We start from the raw sequence: 26,587 nt of genomic DNA on the forward strand, positions 1-26,587 counted from the left end.
CCATTTCAAAAGTTATCTCATATATATACTTATGTCACTTGTGAAATAAAAAATAAAAGGGAACCTTAATATTTATTATGATTGTTTTGGATACTTCAATCTAACCTTCTCTCCTACTGCTTGGCCCTGCAACTGGAGATTCAGGGGCACCAGAAGTCCTCTCTGAAGTAATACTCTGACTAGATAAATCATCAGACCATTGAATTGAGCCATCACCATGTTCCCGGTCAGGCTCTGGGCTTTGATTAGAATCAGGCATGGATTCAAATGCGCTATTTTCCTCCTCATCGTCATCTTGAGAGGAGAAAACAGTACTCTCAGAAATCCTGGCACTGTCCACAGAAGAGAAACGTGTGTGGCTGGAAAAACGGTTGTGACTATCATAACAGGAAGGACTATAACAAGAGGTACTGTAGCAAGAGGTGCTATAACAGGAAGTGCTATAGCATGATGTGTCACAAGTGTCACAGTCATGATCCCCATGAACCCTGGGACTAGAGTCACTTTCACTTTCAGTCCTAGGGTGTTCTTCATCTACACAAAGATGGTTACAAACAGGAAGGTGTTCAGAAGAAATGTCATGGGGTAAAGTGCTTCTACTGTTTTCAAGGTCATCACCTTCATCAGCTACAATGTCAAGAGAAGGATCAGCTGCCACGGTTTCTGTTTCGCTCACAATGTCCTTCTCAGATGCCTCCTTCACTGTTGACTCCTCATCCATATCCGCACTATTCTGATCCTCTTCTTCCTCTCCATCTCTGACCATCTGAGCAGAAGGCAGACTATGTAATAAGTTATGAATCCTTATGTAATGTGTACGAGGTGTTTCAGGTTCTCCACAAGCTGAAGCAATGACTGTTTCCAACTCAGACACAGGTAGAGAACATGGTCTGTTTTTTCTTTTTACTGTGTTTCTCAATTTTGGTTCACTGTCCTGTTGTTGACTGCTTTCCAGGGATTCTTCTTCAAGTTTCTCTTGGTTCTTGTCTGCTTCCATTGTTATGCTAGCTTCCTCTGCATTTATTACACCAGTGCCTGCTTCTTCAATATCAACCCTGAAATCAGCAGAACTCTCAACCTTGGGTTCAGACTCAATAAATACTGTTGGTTCCTGCTCAGGATCTGGAACACTCACTTCGAGTGAGTCACTTTCTTTTTCTGTTGCACTGGCAAAAAGAGCTGCAGCACATGTACTAGTAATTGATGTCTTATGTAAACTATGTTGGCTTATTGATCTGCTGTCCATGGCTGGGTGCTTTTCATGACCACTTCTAGAAATGCATTCATTTGGCAACTCTGATGTTGGGTTTTCAGTGGCAACTGATGTCCTGCGCTGGGGCTCATTAGAGAGAACTTCCACTGGGTGGCGTAGTGGACTTTCATTTGGAACTGGGTCAGGATCTGCAGTGATGGACAATTCTTCATCATCTAAAGTATACATTGAAAATACAGTAAATTAATACAGAAAAAATAAAATAACTAAAATATTAGGATCAAAGCAGAAATATTTGATAACAGTACATGTTTCAGGAATATTAAAAACTCATTATTGTTTTTTTTTTATTCATTAACACACAATTATTTATTATACTAGCTCATTAAAAATATATTAGACAGTATCATAGCAACCATGGACCCTTGAATTCAAGAACTATTAATATTAAAACATGGAGTCCTTACTGTTACCAAGTGTTGGTGCTAGAGACTTGTACTACTGCAAAATTATGTTTTTAGCATAGTCTACTATTGCTCTACTAGTAGAAGATCATTATTCATATAATTCTATGTAGTATTACTGTGCTAAATTGTACAGTATGTTTCCATAAATATTGAATATCCCTGTATATGTATTGGAAGGTACAGTTTACAGAGCCCTGAAAGAGCTTTTTTGCTTTTGTTCATTTTTTTTTTTTACATTACAATCAAAGCGTATGTAAAAGATGTCAAATACTAAAGGGTTTTGTTTTAGGGAAGGAGGTTAGTTTCACAGGGAATCAGAAGATCCTGGCAATAGGGACTTGATTTATTAAAGCTCTTTAAGGCTGGAGAGGATACACTTTCATCACTGAAGCTGGCTGATCCAGCAAACCTGAAATGGATTTGGTCCAGGATTGAAAACATTTGCTGGCAAATAGCTAATGACTTTAGAGAAATCCCTTCCAAGGTTGCTGGAACACCTGGCTTTACTAATAAAAAATGTGTATCCTCTCCAGCCTTGAAGAGCGTTAATAAATTACTATTATCTTCCAGCACAAAAAAGTTGGTCTTCAGCACAGAGCGAAGAAGGTGTTCAGTTCAGTTAGGGGATGGTTAGGGTTACAATTAGGGTTGCTGTTAGACTAATTCCAGGCTCAACCATTCTCCCAACTTCTTTCATTTATTTGGATGGAAGCAGTTTAGAACCACTTCTAAGTGGCTAGCCACTTCCATTAACTTAAATTGGAAGGCTGAGGAAGATCCAACAACTTCCTAAAATCTTTGATCTGCAGCAAACCACAACCCTATCCATTGCATGACACAGAGGTTGAGTGGGGTTGAGGTTGAACTGTGGTTAAAACAACCACCCTAGGGTTGATCCACACAGCATTGAAGAGAGGTGACTGCAGCAAGTCTAAAAGGAGCTTTAGGGTTATACTTGGTGTACTTTTCTGAGTATTATTCAATATTAGGTAATATTCATCATTAAACATTACTCTCAGGCACATTGAATAAGTCAAAGTTCCATAATCCAGTGCCAGAAATTTAGAAGTAAACTTTCATTATTCTGATTGGTGGGAATGATAAAAAAATCTAATTGTTTTTTGTTAAGCTGTTTTAAGTAAGACCTAATATGTTTTAAACAGTTTTTCTTTAATTCTTGAGCAGAATATAAATTCAAGCAAAATGTATCTTCAATTAGAATTAAGAGACTTTGTACCAGGATGTATAGAAGATGTTATTTCAAATCGAAACTGCAGTTGTCCACTGACGTGATCTGTTGGCAACCGACGTCCTAAGGTGTAGCTAACAACACGATCCCTACATTAGAAAAGATATATTTTAAAAAACAAATATATGGAATGATTATGAGTATATACAGTATATGTAATTTACAAACACAACAATGCTCACCCAATTGCATGTCTTTCCAAGAGCCGCTGAACCGGCATGGAGAGCTTGCCCAAAAATCGTTTGATTATCGGTCGACTCTTTGCAAACTTATCCTTCACTTCAATTTCCAAGACATCAGTTGGAAGAGATACAAAACTGAACAACTGCAGAAACAATATGTAATGATGTATTTTTAAAGTTCAAAATGTTATACATATATACTAAGAAATATAAAGAGGAAGTCCAGCATTGCTTGTCAACACAGTTGTTATTCAAGTGTCTGGTTTTGCTCATCCTTAACCTAATGCTCATCCTTAATGGATCGTTATCCTGTATCTATATTAGATATTGGCAGGACCTAAAACCATGCACCTGTACAGTGCTCTTGTATTGTTTCCCTGGGCCCAGCTGAACCTACTAGAATGACCACCACTTATGCTGCTGGTGCCGTTTTTACAACGCCATTGACATTTACAGTAAATATTTTGATTACAAGAATATTTATATTATTGTTTGATAACATCAGCATATATATATATATATATATATATATATATATATACAGCTTGCTTGGGATCTTGGGATATTACACATAAAACTTTTATTTGTCCGTTTCATTCTGCACCCAATACACTAAAATATTTAACAGTTGTGCTTTTAATTATTGTATAAAGGCATGTAGTAGTCTATGCCAACAGGCACGAACTGCTCCCACAGACCAATTAAAATGCACTTACTTTCCCATTTTTATGAAAATGATTACATATGATTTAAATGAATTAATTTAAAGTGATGTGTGTGATGAGTTCTCAAATTCATTTTTCTGTGGCAGTCTTCAGCTTGAAATTGGTAGTAATTGCACAGATTAAAAAAATTGATCTTTATTAGTATCTATGTAGCAGAAGCAAAAAGAAATCTACAATAACGCTTACTGCAATCCTTGCAATGTATATAATTAGCCTGGTATATTCTTTCCTCTAAATAGAAGTGGAGCGTTGCATTAAAAAAAAACAGAAGACTCCTAACAGAGGACAATTCAATGATAATGCACAGAACACAAAGATTTAGTGATCAAAGCTTGCTACCCTGACATCAAGAACAGGAACACCTACTACCATACAGCTGGCTCACCTAGCAGACCCATCCTTTATTTTCCTGCAGTCCCTTCTTTTTGCACTGGCTACACGACACAAAAGTGATGTGTGCAGCTGCATCCAGGTATGGTTGCCATGTGGCCAATATTTTATGTGATAAAACATATATAGGGCTGGAATTTTTTTCCGCCAGAAAAGATGGAAACCCAACACCCAGCTTCTGTTTTGTAGGAGCGATACTATAGGGGTATTGTCAGCACTTCTGCATCATCTCTAAATTAGATATGTAAATTTAAGCCATTTCAGGTACTATTCTCAAAGTGGTGCCTATAGGCATGTGCCTAATGTGTCTTACAGAAAATCGGGTTCAAGTATCTGAGGCATTGAGTATTATTCTGGACTCTGGTAGCTGATTGTGCTGGAATGGCAATTGGGCTAATGTACATACAGACTGCTTACAGTGTCCGCTGGAAAATGAACTTGTAATTGTTACAAATATTAAACAAATATTTATTTAACCTTAAGAGTAATTATAATTTGTATGGAGACTTACCTCTCTTTTCCAAACAGGATTGACGGTGTTGCATATAATTTTTGACCTTTTCTCTTGGCCATGATGTGGGAGTGCGGGAAAGATGCTGTGTTTACCAGGCTGGATAGAAATTTTAAGATATGGGTCTGGATTGAAGAACATCCCTTTCTTTAACCCCAAAGCTTGGAAATCTAAAAAATAAAATAGAAAAAATGACCATCAAATCATCAAGCAAAGACATGCATGTTAGTCCTCATGTACCTTTAAATGTACACAAGAGAAAGTTGACAGATATCTACAATATATCATCATTTATGAAATTGTTTCTTCCTGAAGATATCTTTTTCAAATATTACCAGACTGTATTCCCCATTGGAGAATAGAGCTGGAATGTACACTGAACAGTGCATATTAAATAAAATCAGCAGGGTGCAAGAAAAATGTTTTTCTCACAAAAGAGATACCTCTATATGATATAGATGATAGACTATACGAAAGGATACCTCCATTTAAAATTTTGTAGAAGCTAGCCCCAAGCAACTGGACTTCTTCTGAAAAAGTGAAGATACCTTTGTGTTTTACCTGTGTAAACTAAGATGGGAGAATGTGCTTTAATGCAACGGTCGCCAACCTTTCAGACCTCATGGACCACTAAATTCATCATTTCAAATCCCACGGACCATTAATATTAATTTTTTTAAAAAGATAAATACATTTGTAAAGTAATTATCAGAGAACTTCGATGAATAATATAACAATATGAAATGTACTTATTAAATATAAAAAATTATAAATGCTTATGTAATCCCAACAAAATCTTTAAAACTAGTTGATTATCACAAAATTTTGAAAGTTAGTTTAATTATTACAAAATAATTGAAGCTTATTTAAGAATTACACATTTTTAGTGTGATATTTGTTTCTGCTTGTTTGAAATAAGTTTACAGATTTTTGGATCCAATGACGTTACTGCAGAACAGAGAGCTGTTTTTATTTCTGGCCGAGACTGGCACCGATACATGAAAATGTATTTTTGCAGAGTGTCTAAACGTTTCTGCGGACCACCAGTGGTTGGCGACCGCTGCTTTAATGTACTTAAAGGTGTATACCTTAAAACTTAATAGCTTAATAAAGTTATTAGGTAAACATGGGTCAATGTAAAGATACATTAGTTTAAAAGTGTGTGTCATTCTCAAGTTGTCCAGTAGGTGGCAAAGTGTTCTGTTTTAGTCACATACATTTTAAATGTAAACACAGCACAGCACCACCTCATGGATGAATTGATAGGGACACTCCCTATTAATTCAATTGTATTAACCCATGTCAACTTTCAGGTCTCCTCTCAACAGCACCACACTAGGCCATTCTGGCATGTAATTTATACTGGGGAAATTCACCAAGGGAGATTACCAAATCAATACATTTTCCACTTAGCACTATTAGTTTCTGCTGAGCACCGCTGCACTGGTACTAATCTATTCATTCATTCAAACCATTAAATCTGACTTAAGCACACCTTATCTCCTGTAGAAGTTTCATATGCATGTGTCAATGGCATTGACCGACTCTACAGGAGAATGTTGCTAAATGTCAGATTCACTGCTTTATTGTTAGATTTTTACTTTATATTCAGACTGGTAATGAGGATGTGGTGCAGTTACTGCTTCCTCATGCCAGTAAACTGCTGCCTCGGAGGAGACGTTACAAGAAGCTTCAACCCATGGCAACACCATAGAGAATTAATGACAGTGGAGGTCAGTGGTACAGTACCACTCACTGCCGCCTCCTGTCAAATCTACAGACATTGGTTCTTTAAGAGCAAAACTTCCTGTACTTTAAAATGAAGAGTTTGTAATATTTAAAGAATAACATTCCAGTAAAGTAAGCTCAAACATTAACTACAGTAAATACATAGATCGCTTCATAAAAACATAAAATAAACACTTGGTCTGAAAGAAAGAAATACAATTACTTGTATACTTGAGAGAAATGTTAAATTTGTGATCTTCTAAAGCATTTGACAAAATTCTCCACAAACAGATATTGTGTATAGCAAGTTAAAGCCTATAATCTTAGAAAATTCAGCCTGTAAATAGATAGAAAATAATGATTCATACTCCGAGGATCTTAGTGTTGATCCCTAGGGTTGGGCCTGTTACTTTTTAATGTATTTTTAAATAATAAAGGATGTTGGGTTAACAGTACAAATGTTGTGTTTGTAGATGACCATAAACTGGATGGTGGAATATAATCCATTCTAAATGTTCCTGATGTATATTCTAGATTGGTTGACTGGGCAACCACAAAAGATATTTTTATTAATGTTGAAAAAAAGAAAAATTGTGCACTTGGGGACTAAAAACCTTCATGTGCCATGCACTCAATGGTTAGTAGGTTTGAGGGAGCCAGTGAAGATAAAGTATTTAGGTAAATCCTGGCATGTTCTATCAAGTAGGGGAATAAAATGCAGGGCAGCATTTAAACTCAACAAAGTGGGCGACATATTGAGTACAGTTTATAATCTTTTTTTGGGTCCTCGAATAAAACTCAAGCCCTGCAACTGTATTGATTGAATTGATGCAGTGTATATTACATTTGCGGACATGGGGGTTCTAGCTAACAGCAAACAGTGCCCATACCTACCAATCTATGGAACAGCCATCCTTTTACATTAAGAAAAAGTTATTGTGCTGTCCCAGAGTATCTGAATCAGGTTAATTTGCACACAATATCAATTAAAAATATATAGTGCATGACTGCTGTATGAAAGTTTGCTGCATCACCCAAGTTCTCACATGATAGCCTATCTTCTCCAGTCATGGAGAGTTTTAATAAATCAGGCCCTCTATGTCTACCTGGAGTTGTTATTGTAATTAAGACTGTTGGTCCATTGAAACACTGATTGTCTTGGGAATCAGGAAATATTTTTTTCTCAATTAAAGCGGAACTAAATTGAAAAATAAAAAAAAATTACACTTACCTTCAGTTTCGCAGATCCCTTGATCACCTGGAGAAGCCCTCGATTGGGTCCCACACCATCCTGAAATTCTCCTTCGCCATCTTCAGCCTACTTCTGCCTTTTCTTAGCTACCCCACTTGATCTCGTGCCTGTACAATGCGAATGCACTACACATGCATGAGATCAGCATCTCTTTCCCCTCAGTGTAGAAAAATTCCCCTCCTGTGCCTGCCCGAGATTGGGCATGGGCAGAAACCGCAGCCAGGAGCCGCCTGGGATATGTGACATAAGTCTCCCATGAGGCTCTGTTCCTATTCAGCCAAAATAGGGGGGGCTTCACCCTTTTTTTAAAGAAAAAAAAGGGTGAAGCCCCTCCTATTCTGTCTGTTGCAGTTCAAAAAATAAAGAATGTTTTTACTTTATTTAAATAGGTTGTCTACCCTTTTATGTAAATTAAAAATTTTAGTTTAGGTCCATTTTAAATTAAACCATTCTTTATAAGAATTGTTTGCCTTCCTTTAAATCAAATGTGCCTGTAATTTTCTGTGTAGAATATGCAGGTTATTTAATATGTCTATTTATTTTCAATGTAGTTGAATTTGAATTTGATGCAGGTGTCTCCTTTTCAACCTGACTATGTAACTATGTTACTTTAGGGAGAGAAGTTGCAGGACACAGGAAAACGAAATGGAGGTATGTCAGAGTCAATTGTATAGCTGCAGTCTCTAATAGTTTTTTGTACTGTTACATTCGTTGAATATTATATGTGGCACCTTGGTGATGCCAGGGCCTGCATTTTAGGGGAAAAGCTGGTTGTGTGTCTTCTTATTTTTTGCGTTGGACATTAAATAATCTAACAGCACACCAGAGAAGATCATATATTTATCATCATGATATGTCATACTACAGTTCTTAGGGCAGGCAAACCTTAGTAGAAGCTCAATTTAAATATGTGGGTAATTTTAAGGCACATAGTCACAAAAAGGATGTTGCATGACTGAAGAAAGTGCAGAAAAGGGCACAAAAGCAAATAGGGGCATGAAGGACTTTAACTGTGAAGAAAGATCAACAAAACCTAAATTACTTTTGAAAATAAGGCTACGTACACACGTCTAATGTTCTCGTCTGATAATCGGCTCAGGGCCGATATCCGACGAGATACTGGCGTGTGTACAGCGCCTGTCGTCCATCGTCCGAATGACTGTCCTGGCGGATTCACAGATGATGGAAGACGAATGATCCTAATGGAAGTGAAGGGGGAGAACGAGCAGCAGGGTGCCGCTCTGTCGTTCTCCCCCTCCCCTCTCTATAGAGCAGAACGGTGCCGTATGTACAGTACTCGTTCATGCATCGTGCCGTGCTAGTCATTGGAAAGGATCGTGAAAGATCCTTTCCAAACGACTATTATTGCACGTGTGTATGCAGCTTTACACAGTATAGATTTTTGACCTAGGGAGTATCCAAATGCCTCACTGTGATCAGTAGGTAAAAGGATTTTTTTTCCCTCTTGGAGAAAATTGAATTATTCTTTATGGGCTTTTTGTGGGTTTAGGATTCTGTAATTTATAAATTTATTTTTCTATTGGTTGAACTTGAGGAAGGCAACTCTGATTCCAACTTAAATGATTTCTACAAATCTTACATCTGATTTTATTTGCATGTGAACTATAAAAAATATTATGTTGCTATAACAATATTGTAATCAATACACATCAACACAAAACTGGAGAAATATTTTTTTCTTCATATAGGTACTGCAGAATAATAGCATAAGTTACTTGAAATGATACTAGTTTTCAAGTTAGTCAACTCTGACAATAAATAAAACATTATGTTAAAGAAAGCAGTGTACAATTACCTGATAGAGTAAAACTGATTAGTCTACGACTTCCTTGACCATGAGATGTATCTTCATTGTTGATGCTTTTAAAGATCTGGAAGAGAAAGACAGTGTGAGATACTGGTCAATACTATATTAGTTTTCAATAACACTAACTTCATTGTTTTAGTGTGTGTTGGTCAGTTATATACTTTTTGACTTGATTTGACTTACATAGCTTTTAATAATAGAAATGTTCTGTGTATTTCTCTGCTGGGCTGATTCACATGAGTGGATATCCCTGTATTACAACCATAAAGGGAAATGCTGTTCATTGTTCGGCCACATTCTGGTGGAGGAGAACAATCTCCATCTATTAGATTAGTGGGGTGATGCACCTTAGCAGAAAATAGACTAACAACATTTTTATATAACTGACTGCCCTCATTGTATGGAGACATTTTTCAACTTATTTCAACATTTTACTGCATGCTAACTCAATGTGCTGTCCTAACAGGTCTCAAAATTATCTTCCCTGGGAATGAACAGCGCAATTTAGTTACATAGTAGGTCAGGTTGAAAAAAGACATACGTCCATCAAGTTCAACCCCTAGGGAAATAAACATATCCCAGATATAAAACCCTAGTTATATTCTGTGCTTCTAGAAAAGCATCCAGCTTTTTCTTAAAGCAATCTATAGTTGTTTCTGAAACTGCTTCTTGAGGGAATTTTCATGTTTATTTGAAAGCCCATAAATACTGTATCTTCATTAAAATTGTTTGGGGTGTATGCTTTAAAAGCCAGAGTGAGTAATTTGCATCAGAAATTTGGCCATTAGAATCTCAATGCTTCTATCTACAAAAAGTTTTTCTTTCCTAAATTGATAGGTCCACAATGTCATTGACAGATTTTGTTGAAAGTCAGAAACAATGTAAGTTCTCAATTCATTCCAGTAATATGCTTGGGGAACACCTTAAGCTGTACAATTCAACAAGCTATTTTTTTTCTCTTAAGTCATCCTCCCACATGTGCCCATGCCCTCTTCCTCTCATTTTACCCAGAAATATTATTGACAATAATTTGTTTGGGGGTTTGCAACTGGCTTTAAAACATGTTCCAACAATACACAAGTTCTTCAGACGTGTTTTCACCGGTCTCTCTTAGGCTAAGTACACACGTGCAATATTTGTCATTGGAAAGGATCTGTCATGACTAACGACTGCACGATGCATAAACGAGTGCTGTACATACATACATACAGCATCGCTCTGCTCTATGGAGAGGGAAGGGGGAGAATGACGGAGCAGCATCCCACTGGGCTCTCTCCCCCTTCATGTCCATTATGATCTTTTGTCGTCCATCGTCCGTAGATCCGCCCGGACAGTCGTTCAGAAGATGGGCAACTGTACACATGCAAGATTCTTCTCTGATATCAGCCCTGAGTCGATTATCGGACGAGAACCATTGCACATGTGTACCTAGCCTAAATCTCCTCTGCTCCAATTTTGTTGACAGTGTAATGTATAGGTACTTTGTTTTTTGTATTTTAATTTATAGTTTTCTTACAGTTTAATTTGTTCTAAATATGGAAAGTACTAAGTCTCATATAGATTACTACTTGGCATTATGTAGCCACAAAGTTATTTATGATCTTAACTTGATTTGAAAGCTACTACATTTCAAAGCTGAACATTATAAATGCCTAGAAGGACATACTGAGAGGAAGTGGTACAACAAAGGGAAACAAGGCAAGGTCGTAGAGCTCATCAGACATAATTCTGTGGCAGTAAATGCTATTTCTAGCTTTTTGTACTCAAAGCTGACTTCCAAGCAACCAGCTAAATATAAAGTTGAAATAAACAAATGTGAACTGTAATATTTTTCAAGAATTTAAAATCTCTTCTCCAGCTAGAGTAGAGAATGGTTGGCACCTTTCCCAATGTAATAAAAAAGTTAGGATATATGAGAGATCCTCCTATGGCAATGAGGTAGAGAGATGTCCTCTCATTTTCTATTCCAAATACAACAGGGATAAAAATCTGACGTGGGTGTACCAATCCAACCATGTACGTCAGGAAAATTAAAACGTACCAGTTTTATTTATAGCATAATGGAACATTTTCAAACAATTTCAACTGAGCATATGCAGATGTGACTAATCAAAAAATATATGAAACTATATAGAATCAAAAAAAACTACCTTGTCCCTCCCCCTACTGTCTCCCAAGCTACCCTATCGGTTTGTGATGGGGTTTGAGTGTGGCAGTATAGTTGCGTAAAAAAAATGTAATGTTTATTTTAATATTTTTAATTTGAGATTGAAAACAAGGGAAGATTCCCATACATACGTCCTGATTTAATAAAGAAAAATAACAACAGCAGGGATAAATCACTATGCTATGACTGCATAGGCATACATACAGCAAATGCGTTTCCTTAACCTATCAAGTAACACTGATGTTCAGTGTGTATAGTGTGGTCCTTGAATGACTATTTGAACAATCAAATAATGGTGGTTTTGTGCCTCTTTTTTAAGGCACCATGGAATGCTTGAGTCAATATTTTCTTTAAAAAAAAGATAAACTAAGCATGCACTTATGAAAGCAGAAGCCTAAATAGGCCAGGACGCCATGCAGTCGGAGCAAGAAAAAACAGTTGGTATTTACTGAAAATGATTGTATGATGTGCAATTGTAATACATTATAGTTAAGTGAATGCAATTTTATACTTGCTGTAAATAGATATGGGTTAAAACTGACTTAAGTAGTGCAGTGTAGACATGCACAAGACTTGTGTTTAGAAATATTATACGATCACATAAAGATATTGACTGAGATGTAATGACCAGCTGTGCATTCACAATTTAAATGTTTTCTTAAAACATTAAAACATATTTCTAGAAATGCATGAACTGTACAAAAGGAGGACCAAAATATATGTGCTTTTAGTGTAGCACTGCATATGAGAGCCTGTTTGAGAAACAATAACAGTTTGCTAGGAAAATCCATCCTGATTATTTCCCTTTTGCAGGCTGGGCCATGGACCGTCGACAAGGGTCCTGGGAATGACAGTGAATAGCTTTATTGACCAGTAAAGCTTGAGAGGTTTGAAAGGTTGAGATGAAGTTCAACTAGAGGACACATCTCCTTACGGGGGTTCAATTCATGCAATGTATCAGAAGCACTGGGGAAGAATAGTAAGGCTGTAAAAAGACAAATCAGCCTGTTTGCTGTCAGCAGGACCAGAGGGTAAATCTCTGTAATGGAGCCCTTGATAGCAGTAAAATTCCACATGGGTTTTAATCCTTCTTTACACTACAAAACTAGAAAAAATAATTTGCCTTGATATACACTTAAGGCAAATTTAAGACTGATTTAAAAAGTAAAATGTAATCTTATTTGTTATGTATACAGTAACAATGAACACATTTCAACTAGCACTAGCATAACTACAATAATCTGTGGTATTATAAATCTACTATATTCCCATACACAGCTACCTAGATGAGGAAAAGAAACAGCGATGCTAAAGGACATTCAGGGCTTCACTACTTTGTATATTGGTCTATGATCCAAAATATGCTTACTAGAGAAACAAGCATATAATGTGTCTTATCTTTCAACTGCAGGAGTCATTTACAAAACCCATAGTTTTACCAAATCTTTATAGAAAATTCAGATGGTCTCACCAGCGGGTTTTCTTCTGGGTTGTTTAGCAATCATTGCTTTTGCCATGCTTCCAATGATACCCACCCATGATGCTGCTTAAACCTAAAAGGGAAGTCAGGCAGCAAATAGCTAAAGGGCTTGAAATATGGACAGCAGTTGGAAATTAGGTGGTTCTTATTCAGCAACTGAGGCTTCCAACCCTCTTTAGGACAGATTACACTGTGTGCACAGAAAAAAGAATATATAGGCAGAAAAGTCACTATTTAAAGACACAAAACAAAAGAAGGCTGGCATCCACGGTGGCTCAGGGGTTAGCACTCCAGCCTTTGCAGCACTAGGTCCTGGGTTTGAATCCCACCCAGGACTATCTGCATGGAGTTTGCAGGTTCTCCCCGTGTCTGCGTGGGTTTCCTCCGGGTACTCCGGTTTCCTCCCACATCCCAAAAACATGCAGTTAAGTTAATTGGCTTTCCCCTAAAATTGACCTTAGACTACAATAACCACATATGACTATAGTAGGGACATTAGATTGTGAGCTCCTTTGAGGGACAGTTAGTAACACGACTATGGACTATGTACAGCGCTGCGTAATATGATGGTGCTATATAAATACTGTATAATATTAATAATAACTGTAGTCTCCAGAATTGTCTACAACATGGCTGTGCCATGTTTCAGGAGTGCCTGGATTTTTGCAATGCCTGAATAGCCACTCCTTCCAAGGTAAAACAGTTTACTTGTTTTAATTGTGTACTTAGCTATTTGCTTTGATTTAAGATGGCCACATCATTGCTTTTGCAAAGCCCTCATTTATAACATGGATCATGTGTCCCAAGGCAGTTCAAGCCCATCAATGACAAAGTCTTATAATCTTGGTGAAAATTGTGAAAATGCGACCTTAGCATTGTTATGTTTGCTGGCAGGTTGTGGCACTCTAAATGCTTGCAGAATGATTTCCCAAGGATTAGATGTCAGTCCAAATGGAGCGGAAGCAAATGGTGTATTTGAGAGATGGATAGCGAGTGCCCTGTAAAAACAATTGTGAGGCTCAGCATCTTTCATAATTATTCTGACAGCTGCCTAGAATATCCTGGGGCCTCAGAGTCAGATTGACGATCTGTATACCCTTTATATGTATGACACAATGCAGAAAATGTATCAATATTATTTCAGCAAAAATAAACTTACACCTAAAACATACCTATAGATATAGTTATAAATACAGTCAGATGTAAAACAGAAGCAAAAGAGAAAAACTACTAAACTATTAACGGCTATTTATCCTTAGAGGTCAAAAGGAGAATAAAATATGACATTTTAATATTCAAGATTAGTAAATCATATAAAAAACATTAGTTAAGAAGATTACTAAATCTCCAGAGAAAAACACCTAAAACTATATGATTGTCAGTGACTGGCCTCTCAATTTAGAAATATTCAAAACATAACGGTGAACAACTTGCGGTCCGTTGACATCGTTAAAATACTTCATTAGAAAATAGAAAATTCTAAATTTTAAAAAATGGGTCATACTGGATATTAAATATACTCTGCACATCCCAGCAAAACACAAAACATGACCCCAGTCCATACTATGATGTGGTTATTAAAGTGCTATTACATTTATATAGATCACATGCCTTGCTGTAATGCTCAGGACTTTGGAACAGTTTTATAACTTGGGGTTGTTTCAGTTGTTGTTTTGGTTCGGCAAAACCAGGATTTTTCCATCAATGGATTTTTTTCTTCCTTGCTGACATGGGCATATTCCAAGATGGCAATGCCAGGATTTATTGGTATCAAATTATCAAAATTTTTACAAATGGATTGATTACTACAAACTCCACTGCAGTTTGACTCTCCCATCATCAATACAAGATCTTGTTGAAAAATCAATGCACCTTAATGCATTGCAACATTGCAAAATGTCATCGAATCAAAACCACTGCAGATGCATTCCATATTTAAAACTAAAGGAAGTCTAAAAAATATTAGAGAATGTGACCTAATATTGGCTAGACAGTGTAAAAAGATGGAAATAAACAATTGTAAACATAATATCTTCATTATTTTTGTTGTTAAGGGCTTGCAAGTTGCTCAGTCTTTTGATTGCTCCTTTTCTTGTTACAAATTTAGTGGTACAAGTTGTGTTGTATCAGGTTGTCAAAAAATAGTGAAGCATTTATTTAACTGTGGGAAACAAGACTTAACAAGACTTTGAGAATGTCCTTTGTGCTAGGGCATGTAGGTCCTAAATCATGGTAAAAGCTAAAAGACATCTGAAAATTATGTCTGCAGAACTTTTCTGTAGTGCATGAACAATTACCCATGTTTTATGTACTGAAAGATCTGGAAAATGTAGAAAAGTACCTGATAATGTATCAGAAATGCCCTCAGCTCCTAATGTTTTGGGAGGGAAGTTGGGAGTTAACAGGTATTTTTTGCACATATCCTGCAGCTGTAAAATGTTTTTAAATAAATATTTAACAGACAAAAAAGAAGCAAATAAAAGAAGTTCATTGTGTGGTTTTATTACTACCTTACTATAAAATCACACTTAACTGCTGTAGTGGCTCTAGTCATTAACAAACAAATAAACTGCACCAACAAAGCTAAATGAGTATTTTCTACTCATCAAGTAAATTAATCCCCCAAAATTCAAACAATGATTTCTACACAGATTAATAAATGTGATCTTTTCTAAATTTCACATCATGATTTGAAATAGATGTCAATGCTCACATACACAATTGTCCTAGATTATATTTGTATGCCCTTTCCAAGCTAAGGTTGCAGTTCTCTGGACATAAAGCAATGGTTTAGGATTAACAGACTGTGGTAGAGGATCTAGTATACAGGGGATTAGCATTTTAATTATTTTTATCATGGGTATTTTACAGGATTAGAAATATCAGGCAGGTGGCTCTTTAGTTGAATATTTTCTTATTTATCTTGTTACTTAAAATGACACTAAACCTCCTTAAGAATTGCCCAAGCTTTTATAGCAGCCTTTGAAATGATGCCAAGTACCTAATGTCTTGCACCTACAAAGTAAATGAATGTGTGTTTATAGAATCCTTTTGCCACTTCTTAAAATGATCATTGCATGCTGTCCAGGAACCTGTCACCTCTGCATCCCCCAAAGCTGCCATCTTCGCAGATAACTCTTCCGGGTCCACCACGTTCCCCGTCAGTCATTGCACGTTCACTGATGATGTAACTTACAAAAGTTACATTGTCCTCTGCATCTAGGTCTGTTCTTACCAGTGCCGCAAAAAGACTCTTTTTACTCTACTCCACACTGTATGCAGTGGCAGCAAAAAAGCCACCAAGAGCCAGGAGCCAGGTTTTTTTGGCAAACTAGAGTTTGTATGTTATATTCTCCCAAAACTAACCTAAAAAAAAAAAATAATTACCTGGACGTAAAGTCCAGGTAACTATTTTTTTTTTAGGTTAGTTTCTATGCACAGTTTGAACATTACAAGACATTTTCCAAAGTTATCTATCACTTGTAACAACTGGTTATGATTAATCAGGTTGTACAAGGATACCCAAGGGTAAGAGAGGGTTCATGTACATGGGCTTTTGTTTGCATTTGACCTGATTTTCTTTCTTTTAGAAATGAATAGAAAACAAATTTAAAACAGCTTTTTTGAAAACCAGAAACAACAGCTTAAGCTACAATCTTAATAAATCATCTGAAAAGCACCTTCCTTCACATGGTTGTTTTTAAATCTATGGGAAATTGTACAGAGATTTACAGATTATATATTGTGTTTATAGTTTTAAAAAACAATGTTTACAGCTAAATTGTACAGTAGAAATAAAACCACATGTCCATGTTTATTCTTCTACACTGCTATTGCAAAGTATTAGGAAGAATATTAAAGGTTTGGAAAGAGATTAGGTTTGCTATTTAAATTTGTATGAACACCAATGCTAATCTTTAGCATGAAGAATTACACTTTTTTACTATTTTGGATTATATACTTAAGAAAAAATTGGATTATGTTGTAATTCAAAAAACACATAATCATACATGAAATGAGGTTCCCACCATAAAAAAATTACTGTTGATATTCAATGCTGATAGAAAAAAAAGTAAATGATCAATTATTATAAAATCAATTCAATCCTGGAACTAAACATAAACTATAAAAAAAAATGCAAGAAGCTGCTACTTGATTAACCGTTTTCAAAAAAAAAAATCATGTGTGATCACAATTTTTTTTAGTTACACATTTCTTTGCTCCATTATGGGCACCACCATCTTCACCTGTTCTTATGCTAGGTTCCTGATTTTTGGTCATCTTGAAATAGCCAAACCAGAGTAATGTAACTCCCACGCAAGTTCCTTCACTTCTGTTAGAATTATCGTGGGTATGGAACAACATTATAATATTCCTTAACTAAATAGCCAGTTATTAGTTATACTGTTATTTTACTATTTACCTACTTGTTAAATACTTTATGGGTTCTATATATAGGTATTTCCACCCAAGATTCAAGTTTAATCCAAAGTTTACAATTTTTTCAGAGTGAATTCAATGATTAAATAGTGATTATTCATGCATGCTTATAATTGAATTCAATGTGAAAAATATGTACAAAGCTCTATGACTTTGTTACATAAAACACATTTCATACAGAGAATGCATTTCAAGTGCAAAAACACAGCTTGAGATGGAAAAAAGTGAAAATACAATTTACATTTTTTTTATTAACTTAAAAGAAAAAAAATAGCATGTATGTTGCAGGCACCTGTAGTCTCAGCTGCGTATATATACCCATGTGATAGAATCAATGAAATAATGGCCTGGGGGGGGGGGGGGGAACCCTTGTTTTCTGGCAATGTTCCCAAAGCACTGCACCCCCAAAAATGCTGAAGGGCAAAAAGGGTAATTTCACATAGCATACAGCTACAGGCTCTATTCTCAGATAGTACTGAAGGATCACAAAGCAAACAACTAACACAAGGGGGCTGTAAAAACCAGCATACTTAGTAAGAATTAGTACATTGGCATTCATTTTGTTATTCTACACTTTGCTTTACAAGAATACAGAATTTGTAGCCTGCATAAAGCAGACCTACTGATAAATGTAAAGTATGCCTAATGATTAAAAAAATACATTTTTGTAAGCCCTGTTCCTCTATGATCACAGATACTGCTATTACAGTATAATAGATCATATAGCAGGTTAAAAAACATAAGAAACTGTTCAACAACTGTATGACACAGCATAGATTTTTATGGCAATATAGTATGCCCTACTCATATAAACAAATGATGGAGTTTGGTGTAGGCAGGCAAGATTAATAAGGAAATGAAGGTCGGCCAATAGCTCAAGTGGTGCTGGGCATAAAAATTAGGAATATGTTACTGTTTTACATTACATGAAGCCGTGCATTCTGACATTCTTCAAGTACCATTTTTCCATCCTTTATATTAAATTTAATAACTGACATGTTTTAAAACCAATGAATTTACCTAAATTAGTGAATTTCCTAATGTAATTTGTTTGGTATGTAGCCAGCATTCAATTATAATAAAAACAAAAAATACTATAGGTGGCATACTGGTATAATAATTCAGTTTTTAGTAATGATTTTAAAACTAAATGCTTTGAGTACTCTGTGGTTAAGTATTAAAATAAAAACGAACTACAGTTGAAATCATTTTCTGTAAATGGCCTATTATTTTTAAATAGAAAAAAAGATAGATATAATAATTTTAAACCATAGAGAAATCCTGAAAAACATCAGTGCTAACAATTACAATTTCTAAATCCAGAAAATCTCAATAAGATTAGTAAGAATCTTTAAATAACCAATATGACAAACGATGACGTATTCTATGTGCGGGAAGTGAAAAGTGACTTAATTCATATGAAGTGAATAGTGGCCAGCAGGCTTTAGAGCAACAAATCTGCACAATGAATCAATGGTTATATAATACCTACACTTAAGGAGTAATGTTCTACAGAAACACCAGCTGAGACAGCATTCCCTTTGGTGTAGCATACACAAGGTCTGACTTGAGTATTGGTTGCACCAGATGAAGTCATGCCAATTATGCATAGTGCTCTTGATGGGAATCATAAGGAGTCAGTAAATGAGAGAAACATGGATTTAAAAGCCTGATATGTTCAACTACCTACACAGCCCTTGTCATACACTTGTCTATCTGCTTATCACTCAATGCAAATTCAGTATTACAGCACTTACCTTTTTGATGCTATCACAAAATAAAGGATACCGGTGACAACATAATACATAAGAAGCTACCTTAGCAAGTGAAGATCTTAGGTTGGAACAATTTCTAAAAATTAGGATTCTGAAATAGAACTTTTCTTCTCATTTAAAATGGCTTGCTACATTTGCATGTTAAGAATGTAACAAACAGCTTCAGCATTTAATGTACAGGCTAAGGGCTCGCCAACACTTCCATAGGCATGTTATATATGACCCAAGCACTTAGCCTTTTCTTTTCATCTAAAAAAAAGTAAATGTCGTGCTAGAGTTAGGCTCTAACTCTTCTAATTTCTTCTACTAAGCAGATTTTGGCTTCTTTTAGTTTTCTTTTTTTTAAGAAACATACTCCATTGTTATGCCTAGTCTCGTTACAGCATCAAACTGTCTCCAGTCACATTCCCTTGGGAAACACTTAGCAGCAACACTGAAAAGTACTCTATCCTTTGTTCCATAATGTCCAATGTACTTATAAAAAGCCTTATCTTGCCGTATCTAATTTTTATTCTTTATACAGGACATTCTTTTTACATCCCATGTTTTAAGGACCTTTTAAAAGCTTTCAGTTCTCCTAAAGGTTCTCAAAGTTTTCCTATTACCTTTGCTATGCAGCTTTTATGTTTTTTTGGTGTCAAGTCATTCTTGTTAAATTTAAGCTGTATACACACTGTCACAAATCCCCACAGAACCAGAGGATTAGTGCCTCCTTCTGTCTTACTCACCTTGCACTGCTCTGTTTACTTTCTGGTCTGAACCATAAACAGACCATTAACAAGTAAACACCACCTGATCTGCCTCAGCTCCAGCACTCCCTCTGGTGGTAGGGTCTGCCACCTTCTAGTCACATAGTCCCCCCTTGTCACATGACATCACTTTATATAAGGAACTGACTGACAACAGGATGTTGCCTGAACAAGTAGTTCTTCTAGGCTGTGTTTCCAGGTTTATGTTTGCATTCCCTGATCCTAATCCTGACACTTTGGTATGCTGATAGTGGCTCTGACCTGACTATTCTTGATTTCAGCTTAGCTTGTCTGACTACGCTTCTGCCTTCCACTATTGTACTGTGCTTTGGCCCTACCCAGTCAGCAGTCACCAGCCCCCCTGTGCTGGTGAAGCAGAAGGTTGGTGCCTTAGAGTCTGTGCCCTGTACATGTCCCTGCCTAGTGACACAGCGGGTTCAGCACCCAAATGAGACACACACACTCAATAAATGTCACGGTAAATGGTCCTTAGTGATCCTTACAGACATCTTTGTTGTGTTCTGTGGAATGGGAGTGCCCTACTGCATTCTTCCCATTAGGAAACATCAGTTGTTCATGTCAGTCAATATTATTAATAATAATAATAATAATAATAATAATAAAAAGTATTTATATAGGGCCAACATATTGTGCAGATACAGACAGTGACACAAGAGGAAGAGAGGACTCTCCCCAGAAAGCCTTATAACCTAAGAGCATGTACAAGGAGTTTGGTGGTCTCTGGGGACAGGTAGGGGCGGATTTTGGAGATGTTGTGCAGGTGAAAGTTACAGGACCTGGAAATTTTCTGAATGTGGGGGGTAAAGGGCAGAATCGAAGGTGACGCCAAGACAAGGTGCTTGAGCGGAGGGACAAATAACCATGTTGTTAACAATTAGAAATATGTCTAGATGATAAGTTCTGTTTTATCAAGGTTGTGTTTTAGAAACCTGACAGATAGGGAGTCAAGTCAGGGGAGGACAGATAGATTTGAGTGTCATCGGAATACAGATGGTACTGTAAACCAAAGGAGGATATGAGACTACCAAAAAGATGTACAAAGAAAAGAGAACCGATCCAAGGACTGATCCTTGGGGAACACCAAGAGAGTATCACTGATACCAATAAAGTTCATGATTTTGGTTAGAAGGGGGTGATCAACAGTGTCAAAAGCAGAAAATAGCAACATTTAACTTTTGCCCAAGACAATTTAAAACATCCATCTCAGGTGACAACAATCTGTTGTTTTTTTTTAAAAACCTTCTGCTGGAGCACAATAATATTCTTTATTCTGCACCCACATTGCTTGAGGTCCTCTTTGTCAGTTGAACTTTCTGCAATACATCCTACTTCTTGTATCTCCAAACTCTATTTAGTACTTGAGTCCTTCTATGAACGTGGTCTAATTTTTACAGGTTTGAGTTGTGATTTCCCTTCTTTCTGGTATGTTCTTCCTAATTCTAATAGGTAATGGTTACATCCTGTGTCTAAGGTCCCATGTTTCCCGTCTCCTGGGACAAACGTGGAGGTGGTAAAAACTCTTGTGTATTTGTGAAGATTTTCATGGGGCATAACTGTATTATTCTGGTTTGCCTTCTGTGACAATTTTAGGTTTAATCTATCTGCTTTCAACAAACATCCTCAGTGGTATATGCATTATAATAAAAGGTACAACTTTTTTTACATTTCTGTAATATCTACCATCATAATACTTTCATTGAAAAACTTCCTTGTTAAAGTCCTTATTATTTTTTTCACTACCTATTCTATGTTTTTCTATGTATTTCCTATCCTATGTTTGATATATACACATCACTTACTAGACATCCATGCTGAGCTAAAATATTAGATATATTCACTTTCAAGTTCAAATTTCAATTTGGAAAGGAGTATTCTGAATCAATAGTGTACACATGAAATACTTACAGGGGCGGAAGGATTCTTCACAGTAACACTGGGAGTTGTAGCACGCAAAGCTCCACTCACTCCATGATAGTACTTAAAGCAGATCTTTGTTTCAGCTGAAGGAAAAAAAAACGATCTGTCACTATTCATGGAGCTGGGAAAATAAACAAGTAATAACAAACATGTAAAATTATATGGTTATATGAAGCAGGTTTTATTTCACCCACCTGCAATAAGTAACTTGAACTCATAAGGGGTGATAGGAATTCACAATTAAGACATCTTACTGATGCACTATGAATCTTAGAGATTGATTTTTTTAAAGATGTTGGTACTGTGCTGTCAGTATTTAAATAAAAAGCTGCATGATAAACTATAATAGAGCTCAAATAAAAATTTAAAAAAAAAAACAAAAAAAAACCCAATAGTGTAAACTTAAAAATATGGAAAAAAAATCCTTGGGTGACTTTTCTATTTTCATAAATTATCAACTTCATTATTATTATCAAACCTTTAACAACCTGCCATTTTGTTGAACAAACCAACATGAAGTTTACAAAACACAAAGCAAAAAGTATATGAATATATCATTTAAAACTGGATTCCACAGAAGTACACGTGTCTGGCTATAAAAAGGCTATACAAGTTAAGTGCATAGGTACTTGTCAGGGACAAAAGTATGTAAAGTAACACCCAAAAGTCTATATAAGTCCATGACATGTTTCACTAAGGTCAAGGTATTCCACAACCCACAGAAATAAAGTTCTTCTCTACTGTGCCATCTGCAGGTCCAGCATACAGGTCCAGCATTCAAGGAGACACAATGCGCCTGGGCCAGTATGCTCTCTATGGGAATACCAGAAATCGGATGAAAAGGATGAAAAGGCCTACCACCATATTTTATAAGGAATCTGCTTCCATGTCCATCGGGATTCCATGTATATAAACGGTTTGTATGTTGACAGATAGAGAGACACCAACTGTTGGCATATACCTCTGTTCATCCCAGCTGAGACACTTTACGTGCCAGGCTAGATGTTTCCACCTCCAATCCCTCTGCTTTCTCTTCAACTTTGGCAATGTCCCATTTTACCTTATTTTTAGCTGCCTGGTGACTGGCTTCCAATAATTAGTCTCACATTATGTAGGCAATACATTACTTGGTGACATCAGAGTGCATTGGAATACCTGCTGAAGAGCAGGAGTAGAGTGAGTAAAATTGCTTAATGTGTCCAATGTTACGGAGTACCTCTATTTTGGAATTTCTTTTTCTTCTGAGGATGCCGTAGGAGTTTACAAAAGATACATGCTGGCGCTAACATGTCCAGGCTACGTCCCCAGATTTACTATGTATTTATTATCTTCTCTAAATTGTAATAGAAATTATGCTCTCTCCCACTGCGTGTTTTGTACTACTATAGGTGCAAATATTGTCAAGTGTGCCATGCACAAATCTGTTAGAAAAAAAGAATTTGCACATAAGTATGGAAGAATACAAAGTGAACTGTGCCTCATCATCCTAAATCATTGCATTTATTATGTATCAATTAAATGGGATTTACTCTGATTATAATAGTTTTATTTTTTTATTTATATTCTTTACCTGTGGTTAAAATTTGTATCATTTATTAGCATGTGACCTAGGATAAATAACTCAAAAGTACAAAATACTTTAGCCTAGAAAAGGGGAAAAAGATATACAGACTGAGAGCATATAATTTAACTTTTTTACCTTTTTAAATAAATGCTTTAAAAAGCACACCATGAAATATTTTTCAATTGAGTTTTCAATTGATATCTGTCTTAAATGACAGCTGCATTTTGTGCTCTAGGATTATATTTGAGTCTATAAGCAGGTTTTCTGTATTCTCAGGTAAAAATAAGTATTTGATCAAGTTTGTTTACCAGTATATACAGATTTAAAAGTGGATCTAAACTAAAATTTTTACCTTACATAAAAGGGTAGGCAATCTCCCCAGAATGGGAGCACAGATAGCCTCCCGGGATACATACGTCATGCATCCAAGGAGGCTTTGGGCTGCTCCTTCTGCGCATGACTGAGATCGGGTATGCACAAAAGGAGTATTTTCTTCAATTGGGTAAAAAAAAATGGCAATCTAACGCGTGCGCAGTGAGATTGCCATTCTTTTTTCCCCATCTACGTCACCTGATTTTGCGCCTGCTCAGTGCGCTTCCTTCGTGCCAGAGCGGGACTCGATCCAGGAAACCTCTGGAGGGATCGATGGATCTCTGAAGGTTAAGGTGAATTTTTTCAGTTTACTTACATTTTAAATAATGTAAATATACTCTATAATGAGTCACCAGCACTCATTTGCTCATTTGCTCCTATCTACGCCTATTTAATGTATAGCGCTGCGTAATATGTTGGCGCTATATAAATCCTGTTTATTAATAATAATAATAATAATAATAATAAAATGGTGGCTTTTTACTATTGAAATGATTTCAGATGTAAATTTAACACACACTGTTTTGGGCAAATCAGTACTTTTCCCTGGTACATGTGCATTTCCCTGTTTTGTCTCTTAAAGCAGAACTAAAGTGAAAATTAAAAAAAAGACACTTACGTGACGTACGTATCCCAGGTGGCTCAGCGTTCCCATTCAGTCTTTATGGCTACGGCAATAAGGACAGAGGGGAAGGAGCTTTGCTTTTTTTTAAAAAAGGCATTTACTGGAAAAAAACACATTTCTACTTTACATATAAGGGTTATCTAAAAGTCAGCTTTAAAAAAAAAAAAATTTTCACTTAGAATCATCATTAAAAGTCTTCTTTCTCACCAGTTAAGAATGCTTTTAATAACATTCAGGTGTTAAGTGCATGGGTAAAATTAAATCAAAATATTTTAATTAAATATAAATAATTTGTTATATGTATTCTAACAAAATGTTGTTTTATTTCTTATGACAAAGTTAGAAAAACTAACATCTTTTCGTAGCAGCTTCTCACACTATAAAATAGGGAATAGTCGTGAATTGTCGTCATTTACCCATTATATATTGATTGTAATGTACATGTTTTGTAATTGATATTCATCTTATCATTCTCAGGTTTTATAGTTTTAATTTGCTGTGTATTATCAATGAACATCAATTCCCTGGTTTGAGATTATTAGTACTCATATTAAAGAGTAATGAGTTTGGTTTCCAGCTCTGAATAATATTTTCTTTTATCAAGTTGCAGTATAAGGCTCACTAAAACCAACCCAACAGTTGGTTTAATATAGTTCATATGTGGTCTGATATTTTACACAGTAGGGTGCTTGGGCATAACAGCAATTTTTATTGCTAAAAAGCAGCAGCTCTTGTAACAGGTACATTAGTTCTCAGTTATGTCATTAATTGTGTTCACACAATAACCGTACTTGCTAAGAGGGGAGAGTAGCATATAAAATAGACAAATTCTGCTGGAACAAGAAATTTGTTTTACAAGTTATCATAACACTAACATCAGAATGTCTATTTAATTATACCATAATGTGAGTGATAAATTTTTCTCCAGCCATTTTTAGCAGGGCATTCACCAAGTGAGATGGCGGCAGTTGCTATTGATTCTCTGCTCTGCAGGCTCCATCCTTTCAATGTTTCTAAGGGGCTACAACTGGCATAAGATACAGTATAACAAGACATTGACAAGTGAACTTGTCTCAATGACACATTAGCTTTAAATCTGCAGTAACCCAATGTGATGAATAACATGAAAAGAAGTACATACATACAGTTGCTGACACAGAAGTTGAAATACCTAACTATATTATAACAAAGAAATGGGCATATGTTTTAAGAAGCACTGTCCTCGCATGTCTGACACTTGTGAATATGATTAGAAAAAACATTATCTGTCTAAATAATTAATAAAATAAATTTTGCAACTGTATCCAACTTTGAGAAGTGATGCTAAATTATTATGTGAATAATATAATGAAAAAATTTTTATTCAATGTAGACAAGGGGGTGGCTACAAACCTTTAGTGTCCTAAAGGTCAGAAACCCCTATTGTCTAAACTAATATTTATTAAAATAATTTTAATTGCACTTTTAAATGTTTCTTTACTGCAATTTACAGTTCTGTAAATTGCAGTAGAAGAACTTTTTATTTTTGCTCTGCAAGCCAAATAACATAAGTAAATGAACAAACAGACCTTAGATGCACACTTGACCCATTTTTATTGCTCAATAACATGCAGAGTTTAAAATCTTTCGAAGCAGAGCACTTGTGCTATATTCTGCATGTACAGAGAGGCCTTGAGCAAAACAAGGGGGGAAGTTTTAGGAGAAAGGCTAGCATGGCCTGGTGATAGGGGGAAGCTGGAAGGGTTACCAACTGGGGAAAAGGGGTGCAGAGTAGAGGCCAAGGAGGTGTTAGGCTGAAAAGGTCAAGGGTGGGGTAGGGAATGTGTGAAAGGGGGAGGGGGTGCTGTGTTTGCAGCAATTGGGGAGATCCATCATAGGAGTGTTATCTCCAAAATTTAAGAGGTGGTGTCACACAACGTTAGAGATTATGAA

The 26,587-nt window shown here is 36.0% G+C and overlaps 1 protein-coding gene across 3 annotated transcripts in view; it reads right to left on the reverse strand.

The window, feature by feature from the left end:
- The window catches only part of HECW1 (HECT, C2 and WW domain containing E3 ubiquitin protein ligase 1), a 154,752-nt gene that overhangs the window by 40,110 nt on the left and 88,055 nt on the right, over positions 1-26,587 (reverse strand). For 2 of the 3 annotated variants that reach the window (XM_072412159.1, XM_072412160.1), the window contains 6 exons: positions 22,083-22,177; positions 9,534-9,609; positions 4,738-4,907; positions 3,112-3,254; positions 2,918-3,018; positions 106-1,428 (listed from right to left, as the gene is read on the reverse strand). In XM_072412159.1, coding sequence (XP_072268260.1) covers positions 106-1,428; positions 2,918-3,018; positions 3,112-3,254; positions 4,738-4,907; positions 9,534-9,609; positions 22,083-22,177 — 1,908 coding nt within the window. The remainder of the gene's footprint in view (positions 1-105; positions 1,429-2,917; positions 3,019-3,111; positions 3,255-4,737; positions 4,908-9,533; positions 9,610-22,082; positions 22,178-26,587) is intronic. The other variant, XM_072412161.1, reaches the window with a different exon arrangement.

The sequence above is a fragment of the Pyxicephalus adspersus genome, chromosome 5 (assembly GCF_032062135.1).
Source record: "Pyxicephalus adspersus chromosome 5, UCB_Pads_2.0, whole genome shotgun sequence".
Lineage (NCBI taxonomy): Eukaryota > Metazoa > Chordata > Amphibia > Anura > Pyxicephalidae > Pyxicephalus > Pyxicephalus adspersus.